We start from the raw sequence: 25,436 nt of genomic DNA, 5'->3' as shown, positions 1-25,436 counted from the left end.
CATCTCCACGCGGTGCTGCAATGGAACATTGGACAGCATTGCCTCCATTGTGGGGACAAACTCCTTTCTGTAGTGCTGCTCTTCTCTGGAATATCCACAACACCCCCCACTTCAATTAGCAGTGTTCATTCCATGCCCTGATGTTTGCTAACAAAGATGGGTGCTAGGAGATATAAGTGCACATTGGACTCTACCGGATACTACAGCGATCAAGCACTGCCATGGATCAAAGATGCAGACTCTAAAAAGTACAAGATGTACTTGTATGTATTATAGACCAGTGACCATTTTGTTGATTGGATATTTTTTAAATGCCCGGAGTGTCCTTAATTTGTGGTTTGCGCTGGATATTTCCAGATCCAAGTACAAACTATGGGGCAGCTTGACTTAGGATCCATGCAATGGAGCAGGGCAAGCCGCTGCACTGTGCTGTGTGAATGGGAGAGAGCTGAAGAGCGCCATATCTACTAAGATATGGCTCTCTTCAACTCTCTCCCTGCACTTGCACACTTGAGGCTGCCTAGTGCCAATGTAGGCACCTTTACATTATGATGCAAGGGTGGCTGCGTTCAATGGATGATTATTTTTGTGCAGGGCAGGAAGGGATGCCGTCCTGCACAAAATCAATCCTTAGAGCCATATTCCGCTCTGCATGTTTGCTGCATAATGCCGCGCGCATAGAGAGAGGAAAAACCGAGGAGAAAAGAAGATATTTCTCTTCCTTACACCTCACCTGGGAAAGCTCAGCATTCTGGCGCATTTCTAGGTTTACTAGCTTTAGTAAATCTGGAAATGCGCTAAAATACATGGGTGGATGCATGGGAACACCCACACACAACCCATGGAACGCCTTCCCAGCGCCCGGTGACGCAAGGCAGCCATACTTTATAATTCATAAACCACTCTAAGCCACGCAAAGTGGCTTTGCGTTGCTTAGTAAATACCAAAGATGTTTTTTCATTGTGGCAGCGCCACAAAAACTACACAGCCTGGCGCAAAGTCATAGTAAATCTGCCCCTACCTTGTCTGCTTGTCAAGGTTTAGTGAGTGTAGACAATGGAGGATTGAAGGATGATGGTACCTGAAGGTCTCTTGGGACAAATAGTACTTTCTGAAAGAACACTTTCCATCCTGGCCTCTTTGTAATGGGATTCTAGCCGCGTTCTATGGGGAAAAGTGTTTCCTTCTTATGTGAGACTGCATTTGAAACACACCTGCATAGTATTACTTCAATGCCATATGGGTGTGTTCTAGCTAAAAACTAAAATCTATAGCTGTGTTCGGCATTGCTTTCTTTTACCAGTTTCATATTTGTGGGTGTATAAATATCCTGATATCATATTTGATGGCACTGTGCTGAAAGAATCCCTTCCTTTTATCCTCTACCTACATAACTGTGTTAAAATGCAGTGAATTGTACTACCACTCTGATTGTGTTATACCGTGTACTTCTTGCTTCTTGTGAGCATTATCCAATATACCTCACCCCAGGTTTTTTGTCTTTCAGAGTAAAAGTGCTCGTCTGAAGGCCTGGCTCATGGCACGCCTGCCTGAGTGTTGCAAGGAAAGAGACTCGTGGTCCTTGTACACCTTCCCTCCCCATTCTAAGTAGGAGTCTTTTCAAGATTGAAAACATCATAATTTTGCTTCATGTTTTAGAGAGACATCCAAACTTGTGGGCAACGTATATTGTCACCGTATACTACAGAGAAATGTTTAGCAGTTGGAAATATGAATACTGTTAATGAATAACTTAGGATGTGTCAAACATGAATTCTCATTGGTGAATAGAAACCCTAACGGAATGGATGCACAGCCTCTTGATTGTAATGGGCTGTCTGTTTAATATTACACCTATGTTTTATATGCAAATAGTGAGTATGGGACTCGGGCCATATTCAACAAGGAGTCACTATCATGCTCCAATCGTGGTAGGGCATGCATCTTGCACTAACTCCACTGTGTCCAGGGAGAATACCTCAGTATGAAATCTCAGGTTAAAAATTCACTCAGTCTTTTGCCTTTCTCTACAGGGAAATCAAATCTAAAAATGTAAACATAACGTTTCCATTACCTGCCCATTCAATCTTTGGTCTTGTTCTGTAGGAAGCTACAGAGTAGTCTTTGCCCATTCAAGCATTTGTAATAGGCCTCATTGGAAGATAAAAGAGCCTCGTCCTGCCCAATGCCCCTTTGAATGCTCTCTATACATGAATCACATATAGTGAAGTCTTAATTCCCCTTCTCTCACTGACCACTATCTGTAGGTGAATTGACACTCTTCCGATATCCGGCCACTATTGGAGGCCTGTATTCCTGCCTACCCAATCGTTGCTCTCTATAGATTTGTATACGCTTTAGGAGGTGAGTTTCCCTACCAGTCCACTCCTTGGCATCTTGATAAATAAATGAACCACTTATAAAACGGAAGCAACCTTCCACATTCAGCCTTTATCCCCCCTGTCAACTACCACCTTTAATAGGTGAGTATCTCTCCCAGTTCAGTCATTGGCGTTACCATGTTTGAATTGCCTTCAGAGGTCAATGTGCCTCTATTTCCAATCCTTGACGTCACCGTAGTTGCCCAAAAAATCCATCAGAGACCTTACATTCACACTTTGCACCACTATCACCTTGTTTACTCTTTCCGTCAATGACTTTTATAAATATTTCCATTTTGGAAATTCATAGCACCTGGACAACACTTATCACTCTGTGCACAGGACCCCGACTGCCTTCTTCTATCCTTCGAACTCAGACAGCAATAGCTGGATTCTTCTCATCCCTCTCCACAACTTCAAACAAATGAGCTCCTTCTCGTTCTGAAATATGCTAATCCCTCCTATGCTAACCAGTTCTGCCCCAAACTATTCAACCCATGGATTTCTCATCTAGTACCCTCAATTCTCTTTACAGTTATTCAGCCTCTCACTTCCCATGTGGATGTTCCTTCATAGCTTCAATTCCACCTAGGTACCCCTTCGTCTGAAAAACATAGTGGTAAGCCCCTCCATCCAGCTATCACCCATCTCCTCAAAGTCTTTCTTCTCCTAACTCTTGGATTTGACTTGTTGTCAACATGATCACCCGATACCTATGCTCCAAGAACCGGCTTGCTTCCCTAAATTGAGCGTCCACACTTTTCAGGTCACAGTGACTACCCTCAACGGCTCGCATCTCTAACTTCATCACCTCTGTTTGCCACAACCAAATAACATTTCATTTTCTTTCATCTGTTGGCTGTATTCGATGCTATTGACCACTCAATCGCAATCTAGATACTTGTCTTAAGTAGTACTGCTACGACTGCTCATGAGTGTTTCACCGCCTACTTTTCCAGCCATTCCTTATCAGCCTCTTGGTGCTATGATCAATACACCCCACCCTTTATCTGCATGCATCCTTCAAGTCATTGTCATTGATCCCCTATCATTCATACTCAATATCCCTTCTTCGGTGGTGATTACCTCTCCTTTAGCTTCTCCTTCTATGTTTATGCAGTGGACACCCAAATCATCTTTTCCTTTTCTTTTTCACCCTTCATCTACAAACCCAATATTTTAACAGTTTCAAAGTCGCCCATCAAGGGATCGCCCTGCACTCCATCATGCTCAATTTTACCAACTTCCTACTGGAACATCCTCACTCCCTCCTCCACAGCCAGAAACCTAGGAGTGCTTTTCGATTCCTGGCTGAAGCCGGGCTCTTTCATGACTTTCACATCGCCGCTATATGATATCAGCTCCACAACATATTAAACCTCGGTCACCATCTGCCATTCTTCAACAAAACATCTATAAAGCACTAGTCCTGAACAAGTCGGATTACTGCAACAGCTTACTCATGGGACTCCCCAAATATGCCTTTCCTCCGTTCATTAATGTTATCATCTTCACAAGCTGTGTACTGTTCACCATGCCACAGTATCAACCCAGCTTTCTTTGTTGTCAAAAGGTTGTGGGGATATCTATTAGCAGTAGAGCCAAGATTAAGCGGCTTATCCTAGTCTTAAAAGCAATTCATTGCCTCTCCCCTTACCTTGATGCAACCTTGCCCGGCATATGCCAATTTGATTCCCGCAATCTGCAAAACTTCACCTGCTTACTGTACCCAATCCAAGTGAAGCCTATCCTGCCTTTGTTTATTTCATCTACTGCACCTTTACACTGAAATGCTCTCTCCGCGAAGGTACTGACAACTCCTTTCTGCCAAGGATGAGGTAAAGTCAAAGCGAACTTACAAATCAGTAATACCCAAGAATGGACTTAATGTCACATCTCAGTGAGATTCCCCCCACCCAGCACACTGTCGGCCCATATTAGTTGAGTGTCAATACATAGTTATGCATAATGCTTGCCTATTCTCGCTGGTCACCTCCCCAAACAATTGTGTCCAGGGTCCACATTCCTCCATTTCATGCCTTTTGGTCTATGGGAACCACCACAACAGATTACATTCATATGTACCAATATTGCTTTTTGTACAGCATTTCTGTGGCTGTCAAATACATAGGAGGTGAGTAAAAATTTTCATCCTTTCCCCAGCCTCTCAATAGCTGACCCAGGTTTAGCAGGCATGTCTCTGTGGTCCATCATATGACTGGTTTCTCTATGGCAAGATAACCTGTTGGGGTGAGTACCAATGCTCCTTAAATCCTTGCTACTCTTTCTGTTTAAACTCCCAGTAGCAGCTGATAAAAGTGTCTATTCAGTTGAAAGTCTTTGTATGTAGCATAACGTCTTTGTCTCTCTCTATCCCTCCCTATTTCTCTCTCGCTTTCTCTTTCTCTCTCTCTATCTAAATTTTGAAACATATCTAGGGGATGAATAACTATACTCATCCAAACATGCACCTCTTTTTCTGTTAATGAGATATCTCTATAAGGTGTTTATCTAGCGGCCATCAAACCATTCAATGGTTAAATCACTTTTAAGAAGTGAATTTCCAGTTCCTTCCAAGCCTTGGGGGACACACTATTGTTGACTCACGTGTAGCAAGTGAGTATCCATTTCCATACAATTCACGTCCTGTTTCTGGTTGAATAACCCTCGGCAATTGAATGTCCTTACTGGCTATAATAGCTGGCTTCTATGTGTAGGTGAATCACCTATAGGAGGTAAGTCTTCCAAGCTTCCAAGTCCTCGGCCTCTCTTTATAGTCAGATCACATCTAGGAGGTGAAAGTGGCTTCCACGCGCCATGATCATTTAATTCTTGGTTCAATGCTAAGGGCAAATTTCAAGTTTACTGCCAAAGTTCAGTCTAAATTACTGTTCATTCCTTGGAGGGCCTGTTACGCCTGTGAGAATGAAGTTATTGGATGTCAAGATTGAACCAACCTAGATCTGAAGCATTGGAATAACATTGAAATATTAATTAATATAGAGACATTTAGAAATTGTTGATCAATCATGGTAGATAAATGTTAAGTGTACCTGCATTTAAAGTATTGATAATGAAAGCCTTAAGTAAGTAGTAGTGACGTAGCACGTTAGTCTCTTCACAAACATGTTTCGAAGGCACTGATTCTTGGGACGTTTTGTCATTAGCATGATACTTCTTTTTCACTCCAGCCACATGTTCATGTTTATTTTTTCATTGTGCAGATTCCGTATGATGTGCAATAAAATCATCGCCCATAAGATGTTTGATCATATCGTCTTGGTTATCATTTTTCTCAACTGTATCACCATTGCAATGGAACGACCCAAAATCGAGCCACACAGTGCTGTGAGTATCTGGCCTGCACTGTGCAGTCAGCCTTTGTCTCAAACGTGCTGCAGAAATGTGTGCCACCTTCAGCCAACCTCCTGCTGCAGAGTGAAGGAGCTGTGTTAGTTTGGTACAAAGTAGTTTATTTTTCTGAAGGTAAAGCTTGTGTGTGCGTGTGCCTCTGTTAGGGCCTCATGGGATTTGTTCATGGGAGAGATTTTGCAATATTCACAATCACAAATTTATCTTACCTCTATCTCTGAAGAAAGAGTGTGTAAGTGTGTGTGTGTGTGCGCGTGCATGACTGATTGTGTGTGTTCTTAGAAAATTCTCTGGAATGTGGCGCTCTACTCGGCCAATCAGAAGGCTTAAAACAAATGTTTTAACTACTCCTGCTTCGATGCATTTAGCTTAGCTAGTAAAAGAGCTAAAACATGCATGGAGCAGTTGGGGACAGTGGATGTATTTATCTACCTGTGTTTGGTGTAATTGGATAACAGGTGTGGTAAACTTTATAGCCCATTGGCTGTCTTTTGTTAACAGGTGTTAATTGCCTTTTCACATCATTATGTATATTTGATTCCGACTTCATTTGAAAATTGCAGCATAAGCAGTTAATAATTGTTAACACTCGCAGCAAAGAGTAAAACCACATACGTGTCTGTTTAGGTCCACTAAGAGATATCACACTTCCACTGAATCCACTGAATCTATGGTTTCCCAGACTTACATAGCGTCATGACATGGTGCTACATTCAGAGACAATGTCATTCGTGGTTTCAGGCAATGCAAATGTTTCCTTTTTATGAAATATTTTAATTGTTTTCATATAACATGCTTGTATAAAGGACTTCATACCGCCATGCAGAAGTTTCTAAGCACTATAAATACCAGGTGTTACTACTACTAAATTTATATTTGAAATGTTTCTTATAGTAAATGCATATTTTGTTAATTTCATATGTACTCATTATTGCCTTTTTATTAAGTGATTTTTCATTTGTTTCAGTACAGTTGTGCTGTAACAGATGACCAACCACGATAAAAAACAACCAACAGTGAAACTCAGATGTACTTGCAGTCACTCTAGAACTTCTAAGGGCTCAAATACGATGTCGGTTGGAAAGCATTCTAACCGAATCAGTCTCAGAATGGTTTCCGACCGAATCGGATCCGGTAAGTCTGACTGAGCGAATACGATGCTTCCGGATACGATTTGGTCGGACTCCCATTGACTTCAATGGGAGCCTGTCTTCCGACCAAATACACAGGCTCCCATTGAAGAAAGGGGTGCTTGCCACAATGTGCATGGTCTGCAAGGGGGTCACTTTGGTACCCCCACGGGGCCGAATCGGAAGGCCCCTGGTGAAGGGGGACCGGCTATGGGCCCCAAAGTCAGATTCCAATTGCCGATCCAAGTCAGAACAACCGATTCGGAATTGGAATCACGCAGTAAGAAACACAGTCCATAGACCTGTATGAGTCTGCTCCGAATGACTTGGACTTTCCGAATGCCGTCCGGTTCGGACTCAAAACCGACTCAGAAGGTCCGAACGCTTTATGAACATTCTAATCAGTCATTCGGCAACCTTTCCGAATCAGTCGGAAAGATGGGTTCCGAATCGGATTCGGAAGGGAAGACCCGAATCCGATTCGCAACCTTTCCGAACAGCATCGTAATCGAACCCTAAATTATTTAACTGGTGGTTAGTCGCATCAAGGGCAACATTTGTGACAGATGCTCAGAAGAGACACATAATTACACTGTTCTGACATCTCTGTAAAAAAAGTTAATCAAGTCCTGAAGGAGGTGTCTAAAATTTAGAAATTTTTCAGTTTTCATGTGGATTATTGGGCCAGTCCTGAATCTAACACACACGTATATATATATTCAGTGAAAACCTACGTTTGAGTTAAGTTATTCTTCTCATAAGACATTAACATATGTTAAAAATAACTGTTGGGAACTTGGGCTAACAGCATGCCAAGATTTTGCCTCGGTTATGTATAAATATCACCTTTACAGACTAACGTATTTTACAAATTATTTTTTCAATGTTATCATATTTTGATCTCTGAATAAATATTCCGCATTATTTAACTAGAATTTGACAACTTTAATGCTCCCTCTCCTTGCTCACAATTTCCCTTGAAAGACATTAGTGTTCATCTGTGGTAAGATTAAGACATACAAAAATGTGAAACGCAAAAATAACAAACTCAACTGTCTCACTTCCATCCAGTGGCGGAGCAATGGCAGAGGAGTGTCACCCCACTGTTTTTAAGGAGTGCCAAGTAGAAACATAAAATGGTAATAACTTAGAGTTATTATCATTGTATGCTTTATGCCCTGCTGCTTTGTGGGTGGGCGGTGGGCGGGGCTGCTCTGCCCTCAGAGCAGGGGAGGAGTGGTTTGCCCACTTCTAAGTGTGCAATGACTGTTTGGTCGGCCCTCACGGGCCGCTCAAACCAGTCATGCGTACTTTACCCGTACTTCATGCAGGCTGCATTACAGCCTGCATGGAGAACATGCCCACCCCTCCAGCCCCTGGCTGAGTGCTGTGTCGCGGCGCTTAGACCAATCAGTATTCTGTATTACAGCGTTGTGATTGGCTTAGGGGAGGGAGCCTAACTACCTGCTTCCTGTTCCTGGAGTCGGAAGTAGGAAAGCAGGAGCAGAGACATGGGGGGCCCTGCAGCAAGGTAAGCATATTTTTTTTGTTCCTCCCCACACAATTCCCCCCTCTAAACCCCTGCAACACACCTCCCTGCAACCCTCCACTCCCGTCCCGCTACCCACGAGATATGCTGGCTGCCACTTCTTCCATCCCAAGACAGGCTGCTTAATACAGTTATTACTGAGGTATTTGGTAAAACGTTAGGGATCAATTCATCTGACTTAAGAGATGCTAATAAGTGCCCAGTCGTGCCTCACCTTGTGTTTCAATCAGCCGTGTGACCTTATTAGAATCTGGTTCAGTACATCTGCCCTCACGTGAATTTGTCCATGTTAGCAGGGACAAGTGCCGTTTGAAAAGAGTATTTAATGGAAGAAGCGTTATTAAAGCATTGTTACCCTTAATTGAGGGGACAGTAGCTTAGACCTTCATTTATAAGAATTTGACATAGGGCAGTGCAGCAAGTCACCTTGCTGTGCTGCCCTAGGGCAAAGTGAAGGCGCAGGTATGCTCGGTTTTTATCCAATATGTTGCATTCCTGTCATTTCCCGGTGCGCTGGTACCGCTTTCGCAGCCTAGTGCCAATGCAGGCACCGGTGACTGTGTTGTTGGCAGGATTGTTTTTGTACAGGACGGTGCAACCTTCCTGCAGAAAAACAATCCTCAGATCCTCAGAGGGTTTTTCCTAACAGGAAGAAATATACATATTTCTCCTCATTATGCCTCCCCACAGCTGGCATGAGATTTTTATGCATTTTCCTAAAACCGTGGGAGCACCCACCACAACGCCCATGGAATGCCTCCCTTGCACAGAGTAAGGTGATGCAGCAATTTATGTTGCCTTGACTTACTCAAGATTTATGAAGCCACTCAAAGCCGCTCAAGGTGACTTTGCGTGGCTTCATAAATCTGACTCATAGCCTTGCGTGGTGCAAACGTGACACAAGGCTCTCATAAATATATCCCTTGGTGTTCCTCCTCCCCACCAGAGCATAACAAGTCCCTCCTCTAGTGCCAGGTAGTGGCACCGGCAGATGCTGTCACCTCCCCAATGAAGATATCATGACTGGGGTAGTAAAAAAGGCCTCAACCTATTTAAGGGGGCACCATGAGGGTCCTGGCCTCTATACCCTATATGGCTGCTATATAAATGTTTGTATTTAACTTTATTCTTCATTAAAGATTCATTTGTGATTCAGGGCCTCATGAAAAGTCTGAAAGGGGACCTACTGAACGTGTCACACTAGCAAAGGAACACCTGCCAGATTTAAAGATTACAGTCTACCTGATAGGAATCACTATACCTTAAGTGAAGCGACTGTGGCGGTCATCCATTGAAGACACTGATCTTTTGCCGAGTGGATGCCATGTTTGAGGCAATCCTTCAGTGGTTTTATGTGGCCTCATAAGCACAGATAGCTGCAATGGAATAATCCATCTGTCGTACCTTCCCTTTCCATGAGAGACTGGTTTTCAAATCTCATTGTAGTGATGGACTTCATCAGTCCACCAGACAAGCAGTCCAACAGTAGTACTGTTTACTGGTCAGCTTACCAGCCTTTTTACAAGGTTATCTCCATTTTGCCCTTGTGTGACCAGTTTGGCACCACATTGGATCAGGGGTGAAAAGTAAGCCACTGCAGCTTCTGTGGTCGAGGGGGCCGCCCTTAACCCTTGGTGACTCTCTCCATTTGGTCCAAGTGTGTTGTGACTGAGTGACATGTCAGAGCTCATCATTTCCTGTGTGGGGAGCCAATATTAATATCAGTGGATTGAGTATTTGGCTGCACACAGTTATATAACTGTATCAGACCTCTAGCATTGTACTCCAATATATTTCCTAAAGCAGTTTACCATTCAAGATCATGGTTTATTTCCTGTTTTTAAATTTCTCACTGGATTTCCTCTTATTACCTGCTTGCAATTTCAGCATCAGATATCTGTGTAATCCAATGTTATATTGAGAAGAAACATCCAATGAAGTGATTTGATTTCAGGAAACTGGATTTCTTGGGTAAAAAGGAACAGAGCTTGAATGTGTACATTCGACGGAGTGCTGCCCACCAACTGTCAACCAGTGCTTATTCGAACGTCCACCGCTAGATGAAGCCCAACAGGGAATACAGAGCTCGGGATAATTCTCACACTTATGCCATACTTAGTAAGAGCAGACTACATACAACACCACCCTTTCCCATCAAATACTAAAACCACAATGATGAATTGAAAGAAATCATCAGTAACACAATTCACATAGTAAAATGCAATCATGAAAGGACAATATTATGTTGGAAACAAATGAGTTGCTGCGAGAGCTCGGTGGGATAGCGGGGCTCAATGTAAATTGGGCATAGTCCTGTCTTTTCCCTATAAAAGGTAATAGAGTAGGCTCTCAAGAGACAGACCGAGTGAGATGGGAAGAACATTGCTTGACGTACCTTGGCGCTTAAATTTATCACACCCTGGAAGACTTACTGGAGGGTAACATCGGGAGAGCCATAAGAGGGGCGAAAAGCAGCTTCGACTTTTGGGGAGCGCTCCAACTATTGATGATTGGTCGAGTAGCTCTTCGTAAAAAGATTGCATTACCGAGACTACTGTATTATTTTAGGATGTTGCCAGTCTGGGTTCCGGCAAATTTTTTCGCCTAGCTCAGATCTCTGGTCTCGGGCTTTCTATGGGGGACTGGACAGCGCAAAGTAGCTCTGGGGGTGCTTATGAGGCCAAGGTCGCAGTGGGGACTGGCTGTCCCTGATTTTGAGATCTATTACCTGGCGGCACAGTTGCATTGGTTCACCAGATGGATAGTGGACAGGCTCAGGGGGTGGAAGAGCTGTGCAAGGATTTTCTACCACTGAGACTGCAGTGCCAAATTGTGTTAAAGCTCCCTTTGCGACTTAACACTCTGCCCATGGAAGTAAGAATGGTGAGTCTGTGCTGAAATTGGAGTTTGAAGCGGTCGCGGATAAAGTGTCCATATGCCCCAGAAATCCTGCTGCTGCTCTGCGAGGCATTACCTCATGGGGGAACTTGGCAGGGGCAGGAAACCTGGGGAGGCGTGGGGCGGGGGACACTAGGGGATTTTATATGAGGAAGGTGCCATGATTCCATTCCAGGACCTTCAGGAGGGATATGACTTACCCGGGGTTGAATTCCTACTACACTTAACGCTCACAGCGCCCATACTAAAGCACTGGGGAGAGGGCTGTCTGAACCTCAGTTGTCAATGGGATTCCAATACGTGGTGACGGCGGCATGAACATTTAAGGCGGTCACATGTTTATACAGGCATATGACCCAAGAAGCGATGCTCCCACTGACGGCATTAAGACAAAAATGGGAGGCAGACTTTGGAGAGGGCAGCCCAGAAAAGGCTTGGGGGGAGCTAATGGAAAGGGCATGGGAAAGCACCAGGAATGCAAGATTCCAGCTAGTAAACTTCTATCTCCTACACAGAGCGTAACTTACCCCCAGCAAAGATTAACAAATACTTTGAGACTCAATCGGCGGCTTGTCCACGATGTAATAGGGAAGGTGCAGACTTTTGCCATATGTTCTGGAGCTGCCCACAGATGGGGGATTTAGGGAGGAAATCACTGAGGTACTGACTGATGTGACTGGTAGGGAAATTGAGGTAACCCCGAAAGCCTGCCTGCTGCACTGGTTCCCCCATACAGCAAAGGACAAAGTAGCAAGCACGTTTTTGGACCTTGCTTTCTCACTAGCTAAGAGAGACATTGCTATACATTGGAAGGCAAATAAGGCCCATAGCATAACTAGATGGCAGGTGAAACTAGTTAAATGGGCAGATTGCAGGGAGAAAGCCAGAATGCAGGCAGCGAAAAGAGCTAGGAAGGAAAGAGCGAAGAAGACAGCGAGAGTTTGGGAGGCACTGGTGGTATCACTAAGGAACCTAGAGGAGGGGGGAGCTGATGACCTGGTGGAGGAGGTCCCCAGGGCTTCAGGATAAAGCTTGAATGTTGAAAGCATAAAACTGGGCTGGCCTCTAAGCTACTTAATGTAAGGCATGGGTTATCGGGATGTAGAGCTATGCTAGATGTACTGGTCCTGAGTCCTATAAAATGCAAGGGGAGCGTATCCGGCAGCACCAAGCAGTTGCAAGCCTGGGGGGAAGGGTGGTATGGGGTAAGCAGAGTAGGGTAACATGGAGTTTTAAGATTTCGAACTAAGTAGTTCAAGTAAGGAAGTTTAGTCCAGTATGCCACAGGATAATTGTAAGAACTGGAGTGAGTTCTGCCCTGGTTAGCGGGGCACCTATCAGTTAAATGAGGCATGCAGGGCATAGCAGACTGTGGGCTAGATGTAGGTAATTCTCATTCATTGACTCTAGAATACCGAATTTTACTGATTCGGTATTCTAGATTCGGTAAATGAGATGTAGTCAAAAATTCGGTATTTTTTACCGAATCTGTAGGATTCTGTAATTACCGAATCGGTATTTACCATCGGTAAATACCGATTCGGTAAAAATACCGAATTTGCAAGGTGGACAGGGTGTCACTTTGACACCCTGTTGCACCCCTGTTTCTGGCTTGTGTGCCATGTGACACACATACATGCCCTTAGGGCATGTATGTGTGCCACATGGCACAGGTGTACATGCACAGATGTGCATGTACACAGGAATTCGTTATTTACCATGGAATAGTATTCCATGGTAAATAACGATTCGGTAAGGGCCTGTGGCACTGATTACAGTGCCACCTACATGTAGATTTACCGATTCGGTAAATATACCGAATCGGTATTTTACCGAATCGGTAAATTTACAGAATCGGTAAATATACCGATTTGTCACTTTTTCTGGCCCCTACATCTCCATCTGCAAATACCGGTCGGTAACGGCTGAAATCGGCCGTTACCGACCGGTATTTGCCTTCCTACATCTGGCCCTGTATCTCCTGTGTTAATGTCTCTGATATTGCATTGTGGTGAATGGATTTGTTTGTAAAATCCAATAAAGTCTGTTTAAAAAAAAAATGAAAGGACAATATTTGCAGCACATAAAACCACGAGGATTTCTTGGCACCCCTTTTTGTCTTGCAGACGGTGTTCTCATGAGGGCTTCATTGTCACCACTACTGTTCAAGGCACCCTTAATGCTATCAACCCTTCAAACATCATCCAAACTGCTGCAATTCTCCAACAGAGAACTCAACACAATACTGACAGATAAACAACATTCCATCAATTGATCGTGCCACATCCGACTCATATCACCCCAGCATTTTGTTTTGGCAAATCATCACTATGGGCTTCACCAACATGCATACCTCCACTAGCCACCACGTCTCATGCAAACAAATCTCCAACAACCTCACCTTCCCCGCTATCTGAAACAAATTCAACTACCCTGCCATCACACAATCCTCCTTTCTACTCTAAAACCACATTCATGTGCTCCACCACCAACTAACCTCATTCTGCAGCAAGCCTTTAGACTCCCAAATCACTTTTGTAGTCAAATAAAATCTGTAATTACATTTCCTCACCTTGCCAGGGCATTGAATCTTAACTGTATTACACGGACCAATGCATATTTGAGGCACATCTTAGAATCATGACATACCATACTCATTTCTTTTCTTTATGTCACCCTTTATCTGAATTAGAATTCTTTTTAAGCACAAATTTACTTTTGAAATCATACACACATTCTGTTTTTTCCTGAAATACCTCTGTATATATTGCAAAAAGAAGTGCCTCATCAACAACCATTACTTCAGACACTCTAATAGGAGGCGTATCACCATATCCTGGTCATGCCATCCTAAAATGCTGTAAACTTGCTTCACAACATAAATGCTCACATACCCTTGTTTATTTTGCAATTTAATGGTAGATTAAAAATGGCTAATCATATTAATCCTCTTACAAGCATAGCCAAAGGCCAAAATGTTTGAGGTAAAATTTCACATGGCGCAAAATCTGATTCATGCAAAACATCTAAAACTAATATAATGGGCAAACTAGAATCACTCGTTGACCAACCTCCCCTTTCCCTTTACTGACTGGATCTTTTGTTCCTCAACAGAAATCTGTTTTCACTAAAAAAACAAGGGGGCATATTACCAAGCAATTGCGATAATTATCGCTATTACTTGGTTAGAGACAAAAATTTACCGCTGAGCTGCGGCGATTTTTATCGCAGATAAACCTTGGTATTACCAAGGTTTATCGCAAATGCAATAAAAAACGGCCGCAATGCATGAATATCGCTGACAAGTCATCGATATTCATGCATTACCGAGCTAATGCTATTAGCCATGTTATCCACCTCCCATTGGATAACATGGCTAAGAACTGCTCAGAGCAGTTGTTAGCTTTTGGAGATATTCACGCTTAGCGCGAATATCTCCAAAAGTTGGTAATAGGAGATAGCGATGTTAGTGACTGTTTCCAGTCGCTAACATCTTGGCACGCCCACTTTGCATGTCACTAGTGATAAATATCTCTGACATGCAAAGTGGGGCCCAAGATGGTCGCTATCTCCTACTAGCTGTCGCTAACTGGTGTTAGCGACAGCTAGGTAATAGGGAGATAATTTTATCTCCGCTTTCTTGGCTTTTAAAGCCAAAAAAGCGGAGATAAACCCCCTTGATAATATGCCCCAAGGTTCCACCTCTCAAGAAATCTGGCAGGTGACTTTCACTCACTGCATTGACATGCACTTAGGCTCTTTTGTAAACCCTTCAAAGTGGTCTGATTTATGACACTTTAAACATATTTTAGCCACTGTTGGTTACGATTTAGCAATGAATTGCCAAATTCTACTTAGCACCACTGCATCTAACATCATTTGCCCCATTTGTATTGTGCACTCTTTAGTGCTACCGCCCCCTCACTCTCAGACTCATTGCTGTAGTTCAATTCTTTGAATTCTAGGATTCATCTTTCGATCCCTGCCTCCTCATGTGTAGTATTTTTGCTACATAATAGGCTTTCCTGTATCGTCTTGTTGAAGCAAAAACGTATGGCTTGGTCGCAAATATAATTGTGTGCTAATACATCAATGTCACGAGCTAACATCCTTGAAGCTGCCCGATACTGACCCAATGAGCCCTTCTTTAACTGCCTCCTGCTGAAGAAATCTGTGCCTTTCCAGCGCCATACTAGGTTCGTTTGAGAATTGTTTTCTACATATTTGTTCCACCTCCCAAAGTCACGCCTCTGGTATGATCTCATCCAGGTGATCAACATTGCTTTGCCCCTCTTTGCCGAAACAGTTGTTTACCAATGCAAAGGTTCTTCTCCATTGCCTCCCCGGAATGAGTAGAAAGTCACCTGGTAAATTTGCAATTTGATTAATAAATGCCTCCCTTCACCAACATTGCAGTACTTTGAAATTATGAATCAGAAATTGCTCCCCGGAAAACTCCTGGTTTTGCAATTAACAATGCCAACATTTCCTTGAAGATGTATCATGAATATGGTTGCGGAAACCACCAAGAAAAAATCATTCCCTTTTACTTAGTCACAAGAAAGAAACCTCATTGTAAGGGCCTCCACTTGCTGACCCTGACTGAAATACACCTCTTTGTAAAGTACAGCGTAAAAGGGTGCACACACCCCACCACATGAGCACCATCAAAATTCTGTATTCTCCTCGGGTGACTGTTAATAAAGATGGCAATCCTCCATGGCTCTCAGCAGATGCTGTTCCTTGTCACATGAGTGCTGAGTTCACCAACGCACGTGCCATGTGACCACACTACAGATGTTAACACCTGTGGCGTAATGCAAAAAGATGGGGCCCCCTTGCAGAATGTGAGGAGGGGCACCTGAGTCTCCCATATCTCACAGATATTCATTAAACTTGGATTGGTTGTGCCCTCTTGGAGCTTTGCCCCCCTCTCACACCACAAGGGGCTGCAAGGGCCTACGTTCTGCCCTTGCTGGACCCTCTCAGTATATACTGAGAACACTTTCTAGTATCCTGTCACATGATCTTTGATGGCGCTGACTCTCTATACCCCTTGCTTCATGGCCTGAGACGATGCTGACTCATTCTTAGTTGCATGTCTCCTCAGGGACAAACCTTCAGTGAAGACTCACACATTATCTGTACTGTAGCAACTGATGGAGGAAAGCCAGACAACTCTCCGTCTTCAACCCTCACCGCAACCCATGAGTATTAGTGGTCAACAGTATTATATTGAGAAGAAACATCCACAGAGGTGGTGGTTTCAGGAAACTGGATTTATCTATACTACTATTATAAAGAGAGAACATGCACCTTTGAGCCAGGTAAACTCGGGAACCACAGCGCGAATCCACACACCCGATACATTGTAGAAATTGTCAGGGTGTGCAGATGGACATAGGCTATAAAAAATAAAAAATAAACGTACATTTAAAAAAATAACTTTTAAAAAAAAGTAGTGCCCTGAAAGTAGCGCTGGCCGCGACGCTGCTCTGGCCGCGACGTAGCGCGTGCGTGATGACGAGGAGGAGTGGCGGCCGGCGGACATGGAGCTACTGTGAAGTGAGGAGCGCGGGCATGTCATGGCAAAGAGCAGCTGCAGTGAAGTGAACTTTGAGGGAAGGAGCGGCAGCACAGGTAAAGTAAAGGCTCAGGGCGGGAGGGAGTCGGGCGGGAGGGGAGCGGGTGTGCACAAAGGAACAGACGGGAGGGAGTCGGGGCGGGAGGTAGTCGGGGTGGGAGGGGGTCGGGGCAGGAGGGGGTCGGACCGGGAGCGGGTGTACTGCCCCCAGTCCCTTTCTGCCCCAGGCAACGCTGGGGCGGACTGCTAGTTAACTATAAGGAAAGAACGCTTGAGCATGTTCCCTCGAGGGAGCGCTGCCCAGCAGGGTCGGACTAAGACAAAAATTGGCCCGGGCTCCAAAATAAAAGTGCCCCCATTAGCTAAAAAAGTGGTAATATCAGGGAAATCAACATTAAAAACTGGTCCATATGACCATAGAACGCATCTGCTAGAAAACTTGCCCACACACTGATCTGTCAGACCAGTCCCTCGGGCACTGCCTGATTGCCCTATAGGCCAGTCCTGTCCTGTCCTGCTGCCCAGCAACTTTTAACTGATGCTCATTCAAACATCCACCCCTGAAGAATCAACACAGTAAACACAGTGCTTGAGACAATTCTCGCCCTTGTGTCATACTTAGTTAGGGCAGATGCATAACAGCAGCTTTACATAACATCTAAGCAGCTATTGATTCTGGCCACATCAGCTTCTAAGTGTATAAACCCTATATGATTTTTGAAAACAATTCAAGAAATGAATGATAAACTTGCTAATCGGTCTCTCTTTATGAAGGACCAAGTAAACGCCACCTACCGTTTATGCTTCGCCTCTATGAAGCTTCTAAAAAAGGCTCTTCCTTGGCTCCCTGACAGTGCCAGGAAAACTCTGGTCCGGCTTTTATAATCAGTCGCCTGGACTGAGGGAATGCTCTGCTAACATCAGTAAATGACTCTTTGTTGACGAAGTTGTAGGTTGTACAGAACACCTCAGGTAGACTAATTTGTAATCTTCCCTCTCGCTTCCCCTCCTCTCCTATTCTTCGGGATCTCCATTGGTTGCCTATCAGAAAACAGGTCATTTCTAAACTCTGCTGTCTGACACATAAGGCACTTCACAAATCACGTCCCATCTTTTAGTCCATTGGGCTTATTTACAAGCCCCTTGCGCCACTTTTGCATCACTTTTCCCATGTTAAAAGTGACGCAAAAGTGGCGCAAGGGGCTTGTCAATCTACCCCCATGTGTTTAAATGCTTATCAACCCGCAAGATGCCTTAGATGCTCGAATAACGCTCTTTTGACTAACCCCCGCATTCAGATCTCATATCAGGGGGTTAGATCTTTTTCCTACAATGCCTCCTATCATTGGAATAAAATCCCCATTAATCTTTGCTTATGGTCAGACACAATCGCTTTTAAGAAGGCTTTGAAGACCTGGCTGTTTTAGGAAGTTCTTCCTTCTCAGTAGTGCAGTGCCAAGATACTCCTTCGGGAGTGATTTGTGACCTATAAGAAATGTTTCTATTATTATTATTATTATTATTATTATTGTTTCAGTTTATTTTGCGGATAACATAATAGGCTACTCATCTGTGAGTTAAAGCCAAATTAAGTAACGGTGAAGTACAGATGACTATATCTTCGGATAGAGGTAGCTCAAGTTAAGTGTGCTCAATATTACACCCCTGCCTCTGGATAATCAATTTACAGAATGTATTCTTAATTCCATAAGTGTTCAGTCTTGTAAACTGCGCTGGTCCGTTTGACCCCCATGGCGGTTGAAGGGGCATTCAATGTACAGAAAAAATACAGTTCTCTTTATCCAGTCCTGCATCTCTAAAAGTCACTACCAATAAACATACAAGAAAGATGGGTTTTTTATTACGTCATACAGGGCCGATTTTTGGGCGGTGTGAACGGGTGCTAACTTGGGGGCCTAAGGGGGGGGCACAAACTGTGTTTAGCAATAACTTATGATTTAAAAGCACCTGCTGTGGAGTTCCTTGTACTTCCAGTTTTCAGGCATCAATAAAAATGTCAAGATAACTCTTGTGATTAATGTCACTGCTAGAGATCAGAGTTTTATCTAGCAGCAGTTTTGACTAGCCATAAAGTATGCAGTGGGTAAATATGCCTGCTGCAAAGAGCAAATCTGTATTTTATATGGATAGCTGAGTGGATTCGTAAAGCCAGCCTTCACCAGCTCTTTAATGTCACTGAAATGTATGTGAAAGAGGGGCTATGGAGAGATGAGGGGCACTTTTGACAGCTGGTAGTGAGGGGAATCCGAGGAGGAGGTTGTGGCAGGAGGTGCAAAAATAGATTTTTGCACTTGGAGCCACAAGTGCTAAAGTGAGGCCTGATGTCATCTTGGGTTATGAGATGTATTTTGGCATCAAACACTGGACGGTTTTATAGCAGCGCAAGCTCTCCCTCTGCAAGCCAGAAATGGTTACACAAACACCCTCAAAAAGAGGCAGAACGTGTCAACTTCCATTAAAATATGGGAGCAGACTCCAGCAACCCTTACTCCTGTGTATTAACTGGTGCAGATATTTGGGGTACAGCAGCATCAGATTGGGAAGGTAGACAGTCAGCATTAGCCGAAGGGCTGGTGCCTAAGGGTCACCAGTAGGCTGGATTTGGCCAACCGGCCCGCAGAGCCTTATTGTCTTCCCCACCAGGCCACTGTAAGTGTAGCATCATAAGAAAGGAGGCTCTGACGGGGTTGCTTTTAGCAGCGTCACTAGGCCAATATTGTTCTGTCCACTCCAGACTTTATCTTGGCCTCCCGTGGGGGCCGGCGCAGACGCCCAGAAGTAATGTCCCACTCTCCTACTGTGGGCCATTATCACCTCGGCTCCCCTGGAGCAGCAGCAGTTCTGTGCTGATTCTGGGCAAATGACTCAATTTCGCAAGGCCTAAAATGATCTTCTGTATGTAATTGGTGCTGATATATTTGCGAAGGCTGGAATAAGAGAGGATTCTTTATTCAATAATAAATAAATCTTTGTTCCTTCTTAACATGGTTTTTCTTCCTTTGTTTAGTTTTAACTATCAGTCACGGATAATTAAAGAAGCTTTAGACCACATTTTAAACTGCTTTCACATTACATTTACTGTTCAACTTTAAAGTACATATCGATCAGGGGAGAAAATACCAGCTTTTGGTGTTTTTCTTCATTTTCGTACTGGCAAGGGCATTACAATTCTGGTAATGCTGGTTTAAAAAAAAAACAGCCAGGTGGCAAACATAGCCATATCAGAGAGTTGTGCCTCTAGTTTTAACCAATGTTTCTGGCTCTATGAGCTTTCAAATACATAACTTATCAAACATTTCTTTACAATTGAGCCAGATGAGATACCCAAATGTTGTTTTGTAGACGTGCGTGATCCACGAATGTGAGCCACTTTTTTGGGAAGTGCCCAGGCCGAATTGTGATCCCAATCCGACCATGGGGTACAGGCAGCAGAATCAATGTTTCTGTTGATTAATACCACAATACTCCGCGAGCACTGAAAGCCTGGAGGACACAACGAAGATATTTCCGGGAAAGCACGAAACCTTCTTACCTAACATTAATTAATTGTATTATTATGCGTGAATATAGTGTTTCCGGACGAAAGAGTGTTCATGTTCACATTATGCCATTTCTGTAGCTACACGTGTGGATAGCAGTTGACGCGCAAACCCACATAACGTGTTAGCAAACCTACAAACTATATGGGCGCAAGCGTGAGAAAACGAATCTTCAGGAACTTCTTGCTAAAGTAAAATGCATCGTTGTCGTAAATTCCACTAGGGGGCGAAAAAGGATAGCATACCAGAAAAAATGCTATTTTGTTTCCCTTCCCTTCAGATAGCATTCATATTTCTTGTGCAGCCTTAAAAATCGACTGTATTGTAATGAAATAATATTCGTCAAGCGCGTTCTTACCACTTGCGTAATAGAACGAAAACTGCAATAATACATATTAAGAAAAAAGGGAAATGTTCACGGTTTTAGTCGAGTGTTAGCCACCGGAGTTATGCATTCTTTGAATGTCTACTGTTGCCAAAGGATACAGCTGCGGCTACTTTCCTTCCTAGTGGTTCTTAATCTGTGGTCCATGGACCCCTAGGGTCTGCGATGATTGCTCCGGGGTCCGCGCCTCCATAGAAAATTAAATATCATCAACAAATTTTTATGGTGAATATAAATTAAGTCAAATTGAAGATTTAAAAATGTTCTATACATGTGAAAGACTTTTAAATTGGAGACTAAAAATTAAGTTGGTTATCCTCATTTTGATTCCTGGTAGTAATGCAAGAGTATCAAACAGGATATAGTATGGCAGATGAGGGGGGCCTCTATTGAATTTAGAGGGGTGACGGTCGATTATTAACCACACCGAAGATTTTTACGAAAAGACATTCTGGAACAGGTTTTCTCAATTCCTCACGAGATGCATAAAAACATTCACAGTCTTCCAGGTCACCTGAATATTGAAGACACTAGCTGTGAAAAACCTAAAGGGAAAGCCATGTGTGGAAAGCTTTAATTTAATCTCTGCCACTGGTAATTACTGGTGTTCCAATCTAGAGTGGGCCTTGACTGGTAGTTCAGGCTCAACTATTGTTATTGGAACTAAGCTAAGTCTGGCTTGCATACCTCAGATCTGGTATGGGAATGTGGGCAAGAAAACAAGCATTGGTGAAGCCAGTAGGTCACGCCCATGAGAGCTATTGGCTTTGGCAATGATTGGTAGCCATGCTGTATCAATTACATTTTATTTGCAATAGAATCTAGTTACTCGAACCAGGTTTGGCAATTTTCTTCCAAAATGCACCTCTGAAAAGTGTGCCGCACTGAAGCAAATATCAGCAGTTAGCATCTTATATATAAGTCATCATACAGGCATCTTTGTCTGATTTCCAGAGTTCATGTGAGCACATATGCCAGGCAATCTTCAGTGAGGGGCTTTGATCTTTTCAGCCATACGATCGTCGTGGAGTCTTACACATTTTGATATCACTCCACGTCATCTCGCTGATATTTACACCTTTTCCTATTGTTAAATTGACGATGGGTGAAAAATATTCCTTTTTAGGCATTGGGTTTATCACGATGACTGCCAGTCAATGTCATGCTGCAGCGGCCGTCACCCATGAGTGTCACACACTCCCAAGCAGGGGCAGCCTTAGGCATGTGCAAGCTGTGCACCTGCACAGGGCCGCCAAACCCCAGGGGCCGCCACACCAATATATATCCTTAATATAATAATCCTCTGAGGATGGATGCATATTTGCGTGGCGGCCCCTGGCAGGGATTTGGCAGCCTCCGGCTCTGTTCCACTTCCAAACACCCTGACCGCCCCCTTTTCACTGGCCTCAGCACCTGCGTTCCTCCGGGGGCCCCTACCTAAGCTCCCTGCCCAGGGATGCCATGAGCCTAGAGCCGCCCCTGTCCCAAGTGACCTCAGGTGGCACCAATGAAGGCGGGGGGGGGGGAAGGGAGGAGGGCCGCAGTTGGTTCTGCCCAGGAACGTGTTGCTGCTGCTCTCCTCCGCCCACGAGCGTGAACCCCAGTTTGCGGTAAGGGCAGCCTCAACAACATGGGTCTCTTTCCAACTCGAGCACGGATAGTCAAGCGTTTATTTGCAGAACATGCCCGGAAAACCCGGCAGCATTGTCCGTCCTCTGTGTTATCGCACAGCGACACCCCCTCATTTTAAGCTTGCACACAGCCACTACAGCATAGAATGCAGGGGGTGGCAAAGCAACCAGAACCACGGAGCTGCCAGCCAGCAGATAGCACTACACGATGGAAAGTTCCAGAGTATCTGTTGCAGGGAAGGATGAAGCTTCCAAGTGCCATGCCACGCAGAGCTCGTTTCAGGGAGAGGCTGGCTGGAGTTGTTTGTAACAGACTCAACGGCTCCAACCGCCGGTGCAGAGCATGAACAATGTATCTGCTTCTGTACAGCGGCCGTGCGATAAGGGGCCTCGGCAAACACCTTCAGTTTATCTCCTTTTTAGACGGACAATGAACTGTGTTTACTGTTTTCGAGGCTAGAAGGCCGTCGTCAGCGGGACTCCCCCCACTAGTGGAGGACGAGAAAACATTTCTGTGCTCTCTGTTGGACCACTCCTTCCAGTGCCTTGAGTGACCCTGAGCCTTTTTAACCGCAGTAATTAATACCTCAGGTCCAGGCACAAAGAGGCTGTTGTGTGTTTACATCTGTGACCAATGGTGCTTTGGAACTTGCAGCTGTTGTACAACATTGTGAAAACTATCCGCACCAGGCAGAATCTATTACATAAAAAAACACAGGCATGCATATGTGTGCACTTGCACATGCGTGTGTTTACACGCACTAGCACATTAAAGCTTAGCTTGTTACTTGGGGTGGAAACGTCAGGATGAGGCCTTTGTGATTGTGAAACGTGTCCTCGTTCAATGGGAATCGTTATTTTAAGAGGATGGAATATGCCCACAGTAAAGAACAAACATGAACGGTGGTGGGATGAAAGTGTGTTGTTGATCATGCAGAACGTGTAAACAACACTCTGAAACTCCACAGGCAAGTGCAGGCTGTCGGCTCCCACTCCACGGAAATGGGAAACCCCCAGAAGTCCATGGAGGAGGGCCATTCTTCAGCTCTGCATTATTCACAATTCTTCTGTAAACCCTGCAGTGGTCCAACTAGCTGAGCATACTTTGCCCTTCAGGGCTACTCGCATGCATGTCATGCATTCATGAAGCATCAGTCTTATTTGTTCATGTGGCATGGCCGGTGCTCACCACACCTCGTAAAGTGTCCGCCCAGGGGCTCAACAAGTCAATGTCAAGTCAACACCCACAATGGAAGCTAACCAGGCGCAATTCTTCCCAATAGTAAGTGCACCTTCCCCACCCCCAAAAGAATGCAATGTCTAACTACTCTCTGCATGACCATCCGTACAGGTCAGCAATATGTACGGGAGCCTCTGCTTAGCAGGAGTGAACAGCTCAGTGTGGAAGTTCCTGACATCAAGTAAACCCAGCAGACTGCCAGCTGCCAGCCATACAGTAGCTCTGGACATTCTCTTGTAGTGGGGATGAGGTCCCTATTTGAGAGATTGTCCAACCTCGTACCTTTATACCCCCGCCATGTTTCCCATATTTTCTCCTATTTTTTGGAAGCCCTCTTCATATACTATACATACTTTTAACCAGAATAGGCCAATCCAGATCCTTTTTCAATGTATCGAAGTCTGGGGTGGGAGTGGGGGCGGTGGAGGCATCCGCACCCAAGAGTCTCAGCACATCTCTGCTAACCACCATTAACCCAATAGCACACAGTCTTTTAGGATGTTTAGTGGGGGTTCCGGGCACCAAATCCCCCAAATGCACAATTTCATTGTTTTATCTATCGTAACCCCTATGTTATGCCTCAAGGATTCACTCACTACTGACACAAAATTGTTGCGATGTGGGCATGACCGCAGACTATGAACGTATGTGCCCCAGCCATGACAGCCCCTAAGGCACCTGTTATATCAGTCACTGTCTATCTTTGTCAGCCATGTCATAGTGAAATATGCCCTTTGTATAATTTTTTATTGCATCAGGCGAAGCTCTAGACATTCTCTAATTAATACAAATAGCACCTGAGGCTGAATGCTCATCTTGAAAAGTCTGCAACGGTGAAAAGTTCAGCAGGCATTTAAGTCTTCAGAACCCTAGTCTGAACAGTAACTCAGGAAAAATAAACTGTGTGTCATTTTTCGCAGCACAGCCTCAGCAGAACAGGTGATGGCCGGCCCTGCACTGCAAGGCAAAGTTCTCATGCGGAGTGATGCACCCTACCACCACCAATGAAGCACTCGTAGAGTTTATAACCTGACCCCTCATATGGCCTTCACCTCTCAATACCAGTATTATGCTCAGAAAAAAAAGCACCCTGCACTGAAGGTGGGCTCTGGTAGATATAAATAGACCTTGCTGCAGGTCTCCATGAAATTAGGAATTACATTTCATTACCTGCTGTTCTAAAGTATGACCAATGAGAGAACATGCATGCACCAGGAACCACTGGTGTCCACCGGCCTAGTAGAATTCTCTCGCTGGCAGCCACTGCCATGAAATGGGTTTACACTGTTTCTTGCAAATAAAGTGCCTGTGTCAATGATCAACAATCAAAGTCCAACTAAATATGTATGTGAAAACATAAAGTGCTGTGTATTCATGTTAGAAATCAAAGGGCACAGCAAAGGGATGTCCTTGGGATTTTGGTAGGGACACAGCAAAATAGAACAGTAAACAAGGGGAATCCATGTTGTAAGCAACACATTTAGGGAAGTCTCTTTATCTTTGGAGTAAGCAAGCCAGAAACAAATCACCAAAAATGTGTCAAGGCATGCTTCTATTGCTATGTTCTAATTTTGACATCTCTGTCATAAGGCTTGCAATCTGCTCTCAACTTAAATTTGCGACTCTTGGCTACAGTGCTACTATTGTCAGCACACTGAATGCATCTGCAGCTTCCCTTCCACTACACAAAGTGACCATAGTTGCTG

The 25,436-nt window shown here is 44.2% G+C and overlaps 1 protein-coding gene across 1 annotated transcript in view; it reads left to right on the top strand.

The window, feature by feature from the left end:
• CACNA1G (calcium voltage-gated channel subunit alpha1 G) overlaps positions 1–25,436 on the top strand; it is a 1,349,169-nt gene that overhangs the window by 974,515 nt on the left and 349,218 nt on the right. The window contains exons 18-19 of the mRNA XM_078654430.1: positions 1,508–1,608; positions 5,606–5,729. Of these exons, the coding sequence (XP_078510556.1) occupies positions 1,508–1,608; positions 5,606–5,729 (225 nt within the window). The remainder of the gene's footprint in view (positions 1–1,507; positions 1,609–5,605; positions 5,730–25,436) is intronic.

This window comes from Lissotriton helveticus, chromosome 7, assembly GCF_964261635.1.
Source record: "Lissotriton helveticus chromosome 7, aLisHel1.1, whole genome shotgun sequence".
Taxonomy (NCBI): domain Eukaryota; kingdom Metazoa; phylum Chordata; class Amphibia; order Caudata; family Salamandridae; genus Lissotriton; species Lissotriton helveticus.
This window is presented reverse-complemented; position numbering and strand designations above follow the sequence as displayed.